At 55.9% G+C, this 11,743-nt stretch overlaps 1 protein-coding gene across 2 annotated transcripts in view; it reads right to left on the reverse strand.

The window, feature by feature from the left end:
- UROC1 (urocanate hydratase 1) overlaps positions 1-2,172 on the reverse strand; it is a 51,625-nt gene extending 49,453 nt beyond the window's left edge. For both annotated transcript variants that reach the window (XM_060180258.1, XM_060180257.1), the window contains exon 1: positions 2,029-2,172. In XM_060180258.1, coding sequence (XP_060036241.1) covers positions 2,029-2,085 — 57 coding nt within the window. In that variant the 5' untranslated portion in view covers positions 2,086-2,172. The remainder of the gene's footprint in view (positions 1-2,028) is intronic.
- Positions 2,173-11,743: the final 9,571 nt, after the last annotated feature.

Genomic DNA, 11,743 nt, shown 5'->3' on the forward strand with positions numbered 1-11,743 from the left:
TTCCACATAGTAACATGTGTACTCAATCAGAAGCACCATTGCCCAATCCGGGAGTCACTGGTCCTATCTGTGTTTTAACTAGGTTTCTTTTGTTCTTTCTATTTTTTATTTTATTTATTCCCTTTTGTTGCCCTTGTTGTTTTATTGTTGTAGTTATTATTGTTGTCGTCGTTGTTGGGTAGGACAGAGAGAAATGGAGAGAGGAGGGGAAGACAGTGTTTGGGAGAGAAAGACAGACTCCTGCAGACCCGCTTCACCACTTGTGAAGCGACTCCCCTGCAGGTGGGGAGCCAGGGGCTTGAACCGGGATCCTTACGCCAGTCCTTGCGCTTTGCGCCACGTGCACTTAACCTGCTGCGCTCCACGCAACTCCCTTAACTAAGCCTTCTTCCACTGGAGACCTAGAGCTGCCTTTAGAGCCGAGTCTTCAAGCCAGCAGAGCTACTATTTCTTTAGTGTTTTTTTTCTTTTTGTGAATCAGGCTCCTAAATACCTCAAGAGGGATATTATTATTATTATTTTAATCAACCACTACAACAAAAACAGGAAATGATTCCAAAATAAATGGCCAACCCAAGTGGTTGAGTGGCACATGCTCCTGGGGAACAGGGCCCAGAGGCTGGGTGATTCTTGGCTTGGGACCACCAGATTTTCCAAGAATAGTTTTTAAAAGACCCTGGTCATCACCGTGGCACCCTGTTCCCTGCTAACCCGAGGTCTGGGCAGCAAGACCCTACAGGGCTCAGGCCTGGGCTCCCCACCGGCTGGTCTACACTCTTCTAGCCTTTGGGTTTCTGAAGACTGCACCCGAGCAGAGCAGGTGAATGACAAAGTGGGGAGCTGAGTTCCCCTGCTAGGCGGTGGTGGTGGAGGCGGGTAGGTAGTCAGGCAGGACTTGGGGGTGACTCTGGGAAACAGAAGAGTCAGACAGGAGGGTGGGGTTCTCCAAGGCTGGGTAGCCATGGACTGCTCCCCTAAACCATCCCTTGGACTCTTGTGGAGCCAGGCGTCTCGGCCTCCAGGGAGGATGGCGCCCCACCTGCAGGGGAAGGAGCATGTCCAAGGGCTGCGCGCGCTCAGGTGCGAGGGAGTGACCACTGGACAGATGCCCGCCCGCCCGCGCGTCCCGTCCCGCCCCGCCCCGCAGCCACCTGCCCCCGCAGCGCTGCCTTCCGCCCCCCACACCGCTTCCCGGGCCTGGGAGCGCACAGCCCGGGCAGGACCCTGGGTGCGCGCTGTGGACAGGCTGGACCCGGCAGGCCGGGCCGGGGCGGGTCCCTCGCGCACCCCAGCCCTCCCGGGACGCGGGGCCTGTCGCCCACCGGCATGGGGAGGCGCTGCTGGCGGCCGCGTGTCTGGGCGCCGCGCTCCTGTTCCTGGGCGCCGCGCCCCGCGCCCTGCGCTCCGGTGAGTGTGCGCGCCGGCAGCTGGGTCCCAGAGGCAGGGGCGGGGTTGGGGTGGGGGGGCGACACCTGCGGCCTCTCGGGGCTGGGGACCCAGGCAGAAAGGCTCTGTGCATGGCCCCTGTCTCAACCCTTCCCCCCCCCAAAAAAAAGTCCTTATTCCACCTCGAGAGTTGCTGGGACCAGAGTGTCCGTGGAGACCCGGTGGGCTGTGGGTGACAAAAGGTACTGGGTCCCCCCCCCCAAGACTGGGTTCCCCACCTGCAGATCCCCTTTGCTCATGGAACCCCCCTCCAGCATGCAGCTGCTGTGTCCCGAGGGTGGTGTCTGTGCGCCCTGTCCTGCCCCTCCCACCAAATTCTTGGGGAAGGATCCAGGCTCCCTTACAATCCACCTCATGTCTGGTCAGGGAAACTGGCAGGTAGTCACGACTCAGCGGTGGGGATGACGAACTCAGCGACTCAGTCTGCTGTCCTGATCTCTGGCTCTGAGTGTGGGGTGGAAGGGACGTCCCTGCTCTTCTCCACCAGCCACTTGAGCTCCCTGAGGACCCTCGGGGTCTCACCTTTGGAGCCTGGCAGACTGTGGTACAGGGAGTGGCCCCTGTACTGGGGGTGGCACTTACCCATGGAGGGATACTTCTGGGTGTAGGTGTGTGTTGGCATCCCGCGCCTTCAGACATCAGTCTGTAGAGTGGGGTGCCCCGTTGGTGGTGGGGGAGTGGGGCCCAATGAGAGAGCAGGCAGGAAATGCTTGGCCCAGCCTCCTCACCCTGCCTGCAGGCAGGGCTGGGTGGTGCTGCGCTCACCAGTCTCAGGTGAGGGCCTCCTCCTCCTGCACCCCACCCCTCCCTGGCTCCCCCTGGGGTGGTGGACAAGGGGGTGCTTGCCTGGGGTCACAGTGAGAGGTCCCCATCAAGCTGGCCTCCTATCCAAGGTCAGCCCTCCCCCCCTTCTCTGCACAGTGGGGAGCAGAACAGGGTCCCTCGGTGCCAAGGTCAGATTTCATGGGGAGCATTGGGCCTGGGCCACCTGTGCCCACTGCCTCCCGATCAGCCTCCGACAAGCCCCCAGCCCACGGGTGGTCTCTGTGCCTCTTGCTCAGTGGGCTCCAAGGGGCCTACTCTGTCATGCTGACTGGTCCCCAGCTCCTCGCTTGAAAGTAAGGAATCAGAGACTGGAGCCACTGGGATGAAGGAGTCTAGGAGGTCAGTCCAGCCCAGCCCATTGAAGTCTGGTGTAGCTGCCTTCAGGCATGGCTGGATCTAGGGGCTGTGGGTAAGGCTTTTATTTATGGAGGTTTCACTCCCAATAATTGTGGCTAAAAGGGAGGGTTCCTCTACCCAGAGTTCCAGCCTGGCTCCAGTAAGGCATGGCATGGCCCTGGGATGGGTCACAAGTTCCCACCTCTGGGCCAATGGCTGTAGCTAGAAAGGGCTAGGGCTGCTCTAATTAGCTAGCTCTGATCACGGGCCATACCCTTGCTAGGGGCATGGAGCAGCCTGGCTGACAGAACAGAATGGAGGCAGGTTTGCTCCAGGAGGAGAGTCAGAGTCAAAGTAGCTTCTGGGAGCAAGATCAACACATGTGGGCCTACAAACCACACAGCCTAACCCTAACCCTAACCCTAGCCCTAACCCTAGCTCAGAGGCACCTTGCAGGTGCCCTCACCCTGCCTATAGGCAGGGCTGTGTGGTGCTGTGCTCGCCAGTCTCAAGTGAGGGCCTCCTCCCCCTGCACTCCCTCCCTGGCTCCCCCTGGGGTGGCGTGCATGGGGGGTTTTGCCTGGGGTCACAGTGAGAGGTCCCCATCAAGCTGGTCTCTCATCCAAGGGGGGAGGGCTAAGGTGGGAGCGCTGCCCCCCTCCTCTGCACAGTGGGGAGCAGAGCAGGGCCCCTCGGTGCCTGGTACCTATGCAGAGGGCCAGCCTGGAAGAGGGCTACCTCTCCAAAGTAAGCTCTGTAATCTCACTTCGCAGAGGACGCAGCTAGACACTCAGGTCAGGAGGAAAGCAAGTGGTGTGCTCAAGGTCGGCCAGCTCGCAAGTGCGGAGGCCAGCAGTGAAATCCTACCCCGAGTCCCAAACCCTTATGCTGTTCATACCACACAGCAGGGATATGCAGTTGGGCCTTTGAAGGTTGCACAGGAGTGGAGAATTGCCAGGTGGGAGAATACAGAAAGAAGGAGGGTCTCAGGAAGAGGGAGCTGCGGGCAGGAGCATGGAGGAGTGGAATGGCCTGGGCGTTTGCTGTGGGAGGGACGGAGGGTGCATTAGAGGGAAGGTGCCAGAAAGATCCTATAGGTTAGGGCTCCACTCCTAGGTAGCCTTGAATGGCAGATTAGGACTTGGGGCGCTCTCCCTCTGCTCATTAGCACTGGGAGGGGTGCAAGGTTTACAAAAGAAGTGCCACAGATAGGTTAAACTGAGAGGCTGGGGAGTAACAGTGTGACATGCCTTCTTTTCAGAGAGCTGTTCTCAAAACAAAGTGCAGAGGCTGGAGAAACAGTGGGTGCAGAGGCCCTGGCGGTAGACAGCATATGCTCTGCTGAGTTTGGTGGTCAGCTCCAGTGCCAGCGTGGCCCAGACTGAGTGGGCAAGTGGGGAGGGTGGGGCCCCCAGGAGGAACTGGGGTTTGCGGTTAGCTAGCAGAAGCCACAGAGGTTTGCAAGTCCCTGGGTGGAGCAAGGGTCTCCTGTGAGCACAGAGGAGACCTCCCTCCTGTTGCTGACTACCATGCAAGGTGGGGGTGGGGGTGGGGGGAGGTGTCAGGACTTCCTCATGGTCTGGGAGAAGAAGTGACCACAGCAGAGATCTGCAGAATAGAGTCTGACTTTCAGACCCATGTGGCCAGAGGACAAGCTGGAATGGCCTTGTTCCCACAAAAAGTACTCGTCCCTCTGTCTGTCCCTGAGCCCTGGACACACAGGTCACCCCAGAAGCCCCAGGCCACTGGGGACTGGATGGGACAGTGTCTTGCAACACAAGACCAACTGTGACTTATTAACCCGATGCGCTGTTGTTGCCTCTGCTCCTGGACCAGGGGTTATCAGCATTGCCCTCAAAAGCTGAAGCCTCAAGCAGTCCCCAAAATGCATTACATCACTGCCTCTTTCCTGGGCAGGGAGTGCCCAGGGAAATTTAATTCATCTCTGTGCTTACACCCATCCCCCCCCCCCCCCCCCCGCCAATGCAGTGAGCTGGCATATGAGCTTGGAGCTCACTGTCCAGCCTGAGTGTGTCCATCCATCAGTAAGCAAAGAAACCGGGGGGGGGGGGGTTCTGACCCATGCTGGGAGCTGGGGTCCCATCCTGCCGGTGGCCAGTCCATGTTGTAAGACTTGGGGCAGGTTTCCTTGTCCCTCTGAGCCTCAGTTCCCCCAAGTGTCAAATGTATTGACTATGATTATATTGACTTCTTAAACTTTTTTATTTACTTGATAGAACAGAAAAATTAAGAAGGGAAGGGGCTGATGGAGAGGGAGGGCAGGAGGGAGGAAGGGATGCATACAGACAGACAAATGGATTGCTCCACCACTCGTGAAATTTCCCCCCCTACAGGGGGAGACTAGAGGCTTGGACCCAGGTCCTTGTGCTCAACTAAGTGTGCCACTACCCAGCCTCTTATTTTGACTTTTATTATTATAGATATATGAAGATAATATGTGAGAATCATTGTCAACTATCTTGCATTATACTTTTGCATTTGTGGTCATGATTATTAATGAGGTACAAATCACCTCGCCCACCTTGTGCAGAAGGCATGGAGCTCCGTGCCGGGGGCAGAATTCCACCCTCCCAGTCCCCTGCCTGTCTTTGCTCCCTGTGGGGCTGTCTCCAGCTTCCTGTGTGCCCCACAGAGATGCAGGGGGCAGCTGACACCGACCCACTGAGCTGGACAGCCACCAGCCCACACATCCGGGACTGTGTGGCTTTCATAGCCTGGCATGGGCACAGACCCTGGCACCCCAACTTGGGAGGGCTCACCCCCACTGCAGGCCTGTCCCTCCAGCCCACAGCTGGTTGTGTCCAAAGTTTTGTGACTTCACCGCCGTCAAATGTCATTGGTCCCGTCTCCGTCTCTGTCCTCTGGTGTGGCCTGTTACCTGTGTCTTTGGGTTCTCGGCCCCTGTAACCCTTTCCCCTTTTGTTCTCCCGTCCTCTAGAATCTCCAGCTGTCTTTGTTTCCTTTGCCAAAGCAGAAGCCGGAATGGTCTGGCCTACAGCTGCTCTGGGATGGCCTGGCCACTCCCTAGCCACCATTTCCTATCTCAAGTGAGGCGCTGCACCCTGATCTCCCAGGCTCTCCCTTTCTGATGTTCCTAGACACATCCATCCCCCTCCAAGACCTGCCTGCCCACCCCTGGACCCCAGCACCCCTGATTATGTGGTGGGCAGAGTGGCCCGCCCTGGCAGCCCTGCCCACAGCTATTCTGGGCCTCTCTCTGCTGTGTGCTCCCCCTCACCATCCGCCCACTGCCCCATGGGGCTGCGAGGGGCTTATTTTCTTGCAGGCTGTGGTCTGGCCAGGAAAGAGAGGCTGGTATTTTTCTGGAAAGCTGGGTGACTCCACGTCTCAGGGTGGGGACAGGCCCTAGTGTCCTCCTCTGTCACTGGGTCCTCTCCCTCAGCCCCTGCTATTGCCCAGAGGGGATCTGGGCTCTGGGTAACCCCAGGCCAAAGGGGACATCGGATAGGGCCTGTACTTTCACATCTGCAAGTGGAGAGAAGGCCGGTCCTCGCTGGTGTCCTAGGGCCTAGCCCCACAGCTGTGCTGGCATGTCACTTCACTTTTTGATGACAATGGCACTTCCAGGACATGTGCAGCTGCCCACCGAAATACCTGGGTTCAGGTTTGGAGGTGGGTTCAATCCTGGGAGAGACCAGCAGTGAACCCCAAGATACAGGTGGCCCTGAGCTCCCTTGTTATTTATTGTTGTGTTGTTATTGATGTCACTGTTGTTAGACAGGGCAGATAGAAATGGAGAGAGGAGGGGAAGACAGAGAGGAGGAGAGAAAGACAGACACCTGCAGGCCTGCTTTACCGCCTGTGAAGCGACTCCCCTGCAGATGGGGAGCCGGGGGCTCGAACCTGAATTCTTACACCGGTCCTTGTGCTTCGCACCATGTGCACTCAACCTGCTGCACTACTGCCCAACTCCCTTGATTTCTGTTTCTATCCAGTAAATAAATAAGTAAACACATGGTTTTTAAAATTATTTTTAGTGTGATGCTGGAGGAATAAACCCGGGGATACCACTGAGCTGCCTCCACTTCTTAATCTATATTTAGAGAAAGACAGAGAAACACCAACGCACTGCTCCCCATGAAGCCCCCAGTGCTTTCCTGCAGTGCCAAGGACTGAACCCAGGGCCTCACACACGGTGAATTCGAAGCTTTACCTGCAAGTCGCTAGAGTTCCAGCACCTTGGTTTCAAGGCCTTTGTTTAGATTTGCCATCAGGTCTTTTGTCTGTCTGCTTTCTTGTTAAGATTTAATTATTTACAAGGAAGAGGGGACAACAAGAACCAGAGCTATCGGTTTGGCAAGTGCCGTCAGGGCTCATCTCAGGGCCTCGTGCCTGCTAAGTCCAGCGCCACAGCCACTGTGACTCCATGACAAGACAGTTTCTGTAGGTTCATTGTCTCCCTTTGAATGAGGTGGGCACTCCTGTTTCCGTCTGCCCCCCGCGTTTCCGTGGCTGTTACTGAAGCCTGGGCCTTGGAATCCACTAGTGTGGCCACTCCTTTCCCTACGTTGGCTGTTTCATTACTGAGTTTTGCTTTTTTGGGTTTTTTTTTTGTTTATTTTAATGAGAAAGAGTAGATACAGAGGGAAAGATAGATGGATAGGGAGGGAAGGAGGGAGAGAGGGGGAGAGAGAGAGAGATAGGAAGAGACCAGAGCACTGCTCAGTTCTGGCTTCTGGTGAGTCTGGGTATTGAACCTGGGAACTCAGAGCTTTAGGCTTGAAAGGCTTTTGCATAACCATTCTGCTGCCTCCCCAGCCCTCATTACTGTTTTTTGCTTTTCTGTTTCTCTTGGGCCTTCTCTGTGTGAAGAGACTCCCCAGGCCCACTGCTGCTTTCTGTTTAGTGCCTGTCTCCCCAAAAGAAAAGATGAAAAATGATAAGAGGAGGGGAAGCTGGCCTACTGACACCTGGAAGTCAGATGGGCTGGAAGGGCGGGGCCTGCCTCCATCTGCCTGCACCTCTCTGCTCACAGGAGCGCCAGCCTCAAGGCTAGAGAATGCTCCCTGCCTTAACACCTTCCCACACCCCAACCCCCCTCCGTGCCCTGTGCTTAAGCTGCTTCTGGAGCTCTGCTTCTCCCTGTCTGTCTTCCAACTCACTTTCTCCTTAAACTCTTCAAAGTAGCTTTTAAAATTCTGAGATTTTTTTAAATGTTTACCTCAGCACTATTTTTTTAGTTTTATTTATTCCCTTTTGTTGCCCTTGTTGTTTTTTTGATTGTTGTTGTTATTGATGTCATCGTTGTTGGATAGGACAGAGAGAAATGGAGAGAGGAGGGGAAGACAGAGAGGGGGAGAGAAAGACAGACACCTGCAGACCTGCTTCACCGCCTGTGAAGTGACTTCCCTGCAGGTGGGGAGCCGGGGGCTCGAACTGGGATCCTTAGGCCGGTCCTTGTGCTTTGCGTCACATGCGCTTAACCCGCTGCACTACAGCCTGACTCCCCTCAGAGATTTTTTTAAATGATCAATTCAACTTCCTTTCTTCTTACGTCTCTTGAGATTTATTATTTATTTGTTTGTTTGTTTGTTGGTGTTGAGGGGGCCTCACTTGTGTGGTTTCATCACTTAGGACCGATTTTTGAAGACAGCACAAAGAAGCTCCCCCCTGGCATCATTCTACCCTCTACCCCGTGTGGTGTGCCAAGGGCTCAAACCCTGCCCTCGTGCTTGGCAAGGCAGGAGCCCCCCCAGGAGAGCCACCTCACCTGCCTTCCCTTTCTTCTCCAGCGCAGGTCAGGAGCTTGCATCTTTCCGGGAATCTGTGTGATGTGCTGCTCATCTTATCCTCTTGTAATACTGGATTTCTGTCAGTGCCATTCCACAGGCCTCCACTCCCATCCCTGCTCCCAGAGATCCGGATCTCCATTCTCTGCTTCGTGGTCTGTCTGGCTAAGCACTGGCCAGACTGGGTGATCCCTCCAGAGACTCCAGTCCACTTTCTGAGTTCATCGGGCAGTGCCGTCCTGTTCAGGAACAGCAGGATGGAGGGTGGCTGTGTACCCGGGACATACAGATCAGCTGAGCATGCATGAAGTGGTTGTCCCACAACCCCATTTTGAGTCAGACTCAGCAAGTTGAGTTTGGGGAAGATGAGGAATGTAGCTTTAAGACAAATGGCAAGCCCCCCCAAAAGTGTCCACACCTGCAGTATGGCTGCACCACTGCCTGTCCACTAAGCTCGTCCACACAGCCGAGGCTGCAGGGGTGGAGAAGGAGCTGAGGCACATGGAGGGCAGTCTCTGAAACCTTAAGGCAGAATGAAGGGGCGGCATCAAAGTATCACTTCCCCATCCACGGGCTTCCCCTGGTGCTGCTGGGCTCTCCTCTGGTGCCGGGGCTTGAATCTGGGTTCCTGCACAGGAAGAGGTCCGTGGTCTAGAGGGCAGGTTCTCTCCTGGCCCCCAGCCACCCTCCTTCCTTCTTGTCCCCTCCTGCCTGGTATTCTCCAACTCCAAGGGGCGTGACACTGGAGTGGAAGCGGCATCAAGCACCCATGCCTGGTGAATCTGGGACTGCCAGAGTGGCTCTCACTTCACTAGACAACCCCCCCCCCCATAGGTGGGAAGGCAAAGGAAGGAAACTGAGGCCCAGGATCAGAGGTGACCTGTGTGAGCTGGCCGCACCCATCTATCTGATGTGCTGGTGACACCCACTTCTCTCTCTCCCCCCTCTGCCCCAAAGCGTCAGGAAACTGGACCCTGGGCTCAAGCTGGCTCAGCAGAGGGAGGAGGACCCCCCCTGCAGATGCTCTATGACCTCGACCAGGTAAGTGGACCGTCCCCAGCCTGGAGGGTCTCTCACCCCCTCCTGCACAGGAACCCCAGAAGCCCGGTGCAGCAGGGGCAAACTTGGGGGCACGCGGAGAGGCCTGGGGGTCCCACACACCCTCTGCCCTTTCACCACCCACTGTGGACAGAGCAGAGAGACAGGTACCAACTGCACCCCTGAAGAAGCTGTGCTTCTGAGACTTGCAGCAGGCCTTCCGGGTGGTCTCAGGCACCTGACACAGTTACCTTCACCCTTCACTGTTACTGTGCCCCCAACATGCACAGCTGTGCTCACTGACCCCTGGGCTACCCCACCCAGCAGGCGCACACACCCACAGCACCCATCCAGGCAGTACTAGCCAAGCACCTATCACGTATGGGGGTTGTCACGCTTAGGGTCCTGTGGGTTAGGGTCTTGCTCCCACAGCAGCCACTGACCTGTGACTGATTCCCGGCCCATGAGGAGGTGCAGCTCAGGTGGAGCTCTCTCTGGAGGTCCCCAGTTCAGGTGGGTTCAGGGGTCCTCTGGGAGGTCACGACAGTGCAGCTGAGCCCTGCAGGCGAGGCTTAACAGCAGCCACTAGGGCGTGAGCAGAGGACAGGAGGGGACATGGACGTGAGCAGAGACTGGGGCACCCAGTGGGCAGGGCAAGGGCAGCAGGGAGCTATGGGGGGGGCAGAATGCGGCTGGGTGGGTGGCAGCTCACAGATCCCTGACACAGGACACCAGGCGGAGGAGCTCCTCTGGCTCCTGTTTCTGGGCTGCAGGTGCAGAGGCCTTGGGACCACTCAGCTGCCTACCCAGCCCAATTTTGATTCTATATATGTTAAAATATTTTATTGGTTTACTTTAGTGAGAGAGAGATAGAGAGAAAGATATACAGAGACCAGAGCCCTGCTCAGCTCTGGCTGATGATGGTGCAGGGGATTAAACCTGGGACCTGAGAATCTCAGGCATGAAAGTCCCTTTGCAGAAACACTATGCTTATCACCCCAGCCCTGACTCTACATATATTTATTTATTTCTGTTTTTAAGTATTTTTTAATTGTTGGATAAAGACAGAAGTTGAAGAGAGAGAGAGAGAGGGGGGGGGAGCGCTGCAGCCCCGCTTCACCACTTGTGAAGCTTTCCTCCTGCAGGTAGGGACCAGGGGCTTGAACCTGGGTCCTTGTGCACTGTAACGTGTGCGCTTAACCACATGCGCCACCGCCTGGCCTGATTCTGTATATTTTAGAGACAGTTGGAGATTAGGAGAGAGAAGGTGAGACAGCAAAGCACTGCCCACTGGTCGTGAGCACCCCTTCGCTTTTATGCTTGGTTCAGTCTGGGAAGTTCCGTGTGGTGCCGGGGACTAAAACCAGGGCCTCACCCAGGGAAGGTGGGGGCCGTGCTATGCGCCAGCCCCGGGCGCACTGCACCATCAAGAGTTCCAACCTGTGCTTTCGTTACCTTTTTAAAATCTCACTCACTGGCATGTGTGTCCTCTCTCCGATTCAACAATCATTCTGCAAAATTCAAACACACCTAGAAGTGGGGAGATAGGTAACAGACACCCTGCCCCGCCTCACGTCCCCCTCCCCGATCTGGGATCGAAGTGAGTAGGTGAGTCAAACCCCAGCTGGCTAGCTGTGACTACTGCAGCACGTGGCCCTGAGGGGAGACTCCCTACAGCCCATCCTTGTGGGAACCCCTTTCATCCCTTGCCCCACCCCTGTAAAAGCCGAGAGGTGGCCTGTTACATCTTGTTCTGCACTTCAGCTTTCTTTATTTCAAAAACCTGAGGAACCTGTGAGATACTTCCCAAGGTATCAGGAGCACATGTCCTCAGCACGCGACACACACGCACACACACACTTGCCAGCTGTCTTCCTGCAGGCACCAGGTGTGGTGGTCCTCTCTGCAGATGCTTCTCTTGTGTGGTGGCCCTCTCTGAGGATGCTTCTCTCGCCTCCTTGGAAACAGAAACACCAGTTCCTTTTACTAGTAACAACAAGGCATTTGCACGCCATAAGGCTGGCTCTAGTACTGACCACAGTTCCCTAGCTGTCAGTCTAGTGACATGGCTGTACAACCATCACCACCATGTCACTGCAGAACTGCTGCATCCCCCTGGAGAAACCTGCTGTCCCAAAGCAGTCATTTCTCACACAGGAACACCCTACTGGCCCTTCAACCCCACTCACCCCCCAGCTCCTCTCTCCCTCTCTCCCCCGCTCTCTTTCTCTCTCCCTCTCTCTCTAGGTCTGTGTGGCACATTTCCTATAAATGGACTCATACACTACCTGACCATTTGTGTCTGGCTTCTTTTATCAAGCCTCATG

Source organism: Erinaceus europaeus, chromosome 21 (genome assembly GCF_950295315.1).
Source record: "Erinaceus europaeus chromosome 21, mEriEur2.1, whole genome shotgun sequence".
NCBI lineage: Eukaryota > Metazoa > Chordata > Mammalia > Eulipotyphla > Erinaceidae > Erinaceus > Erinaceus europaeus.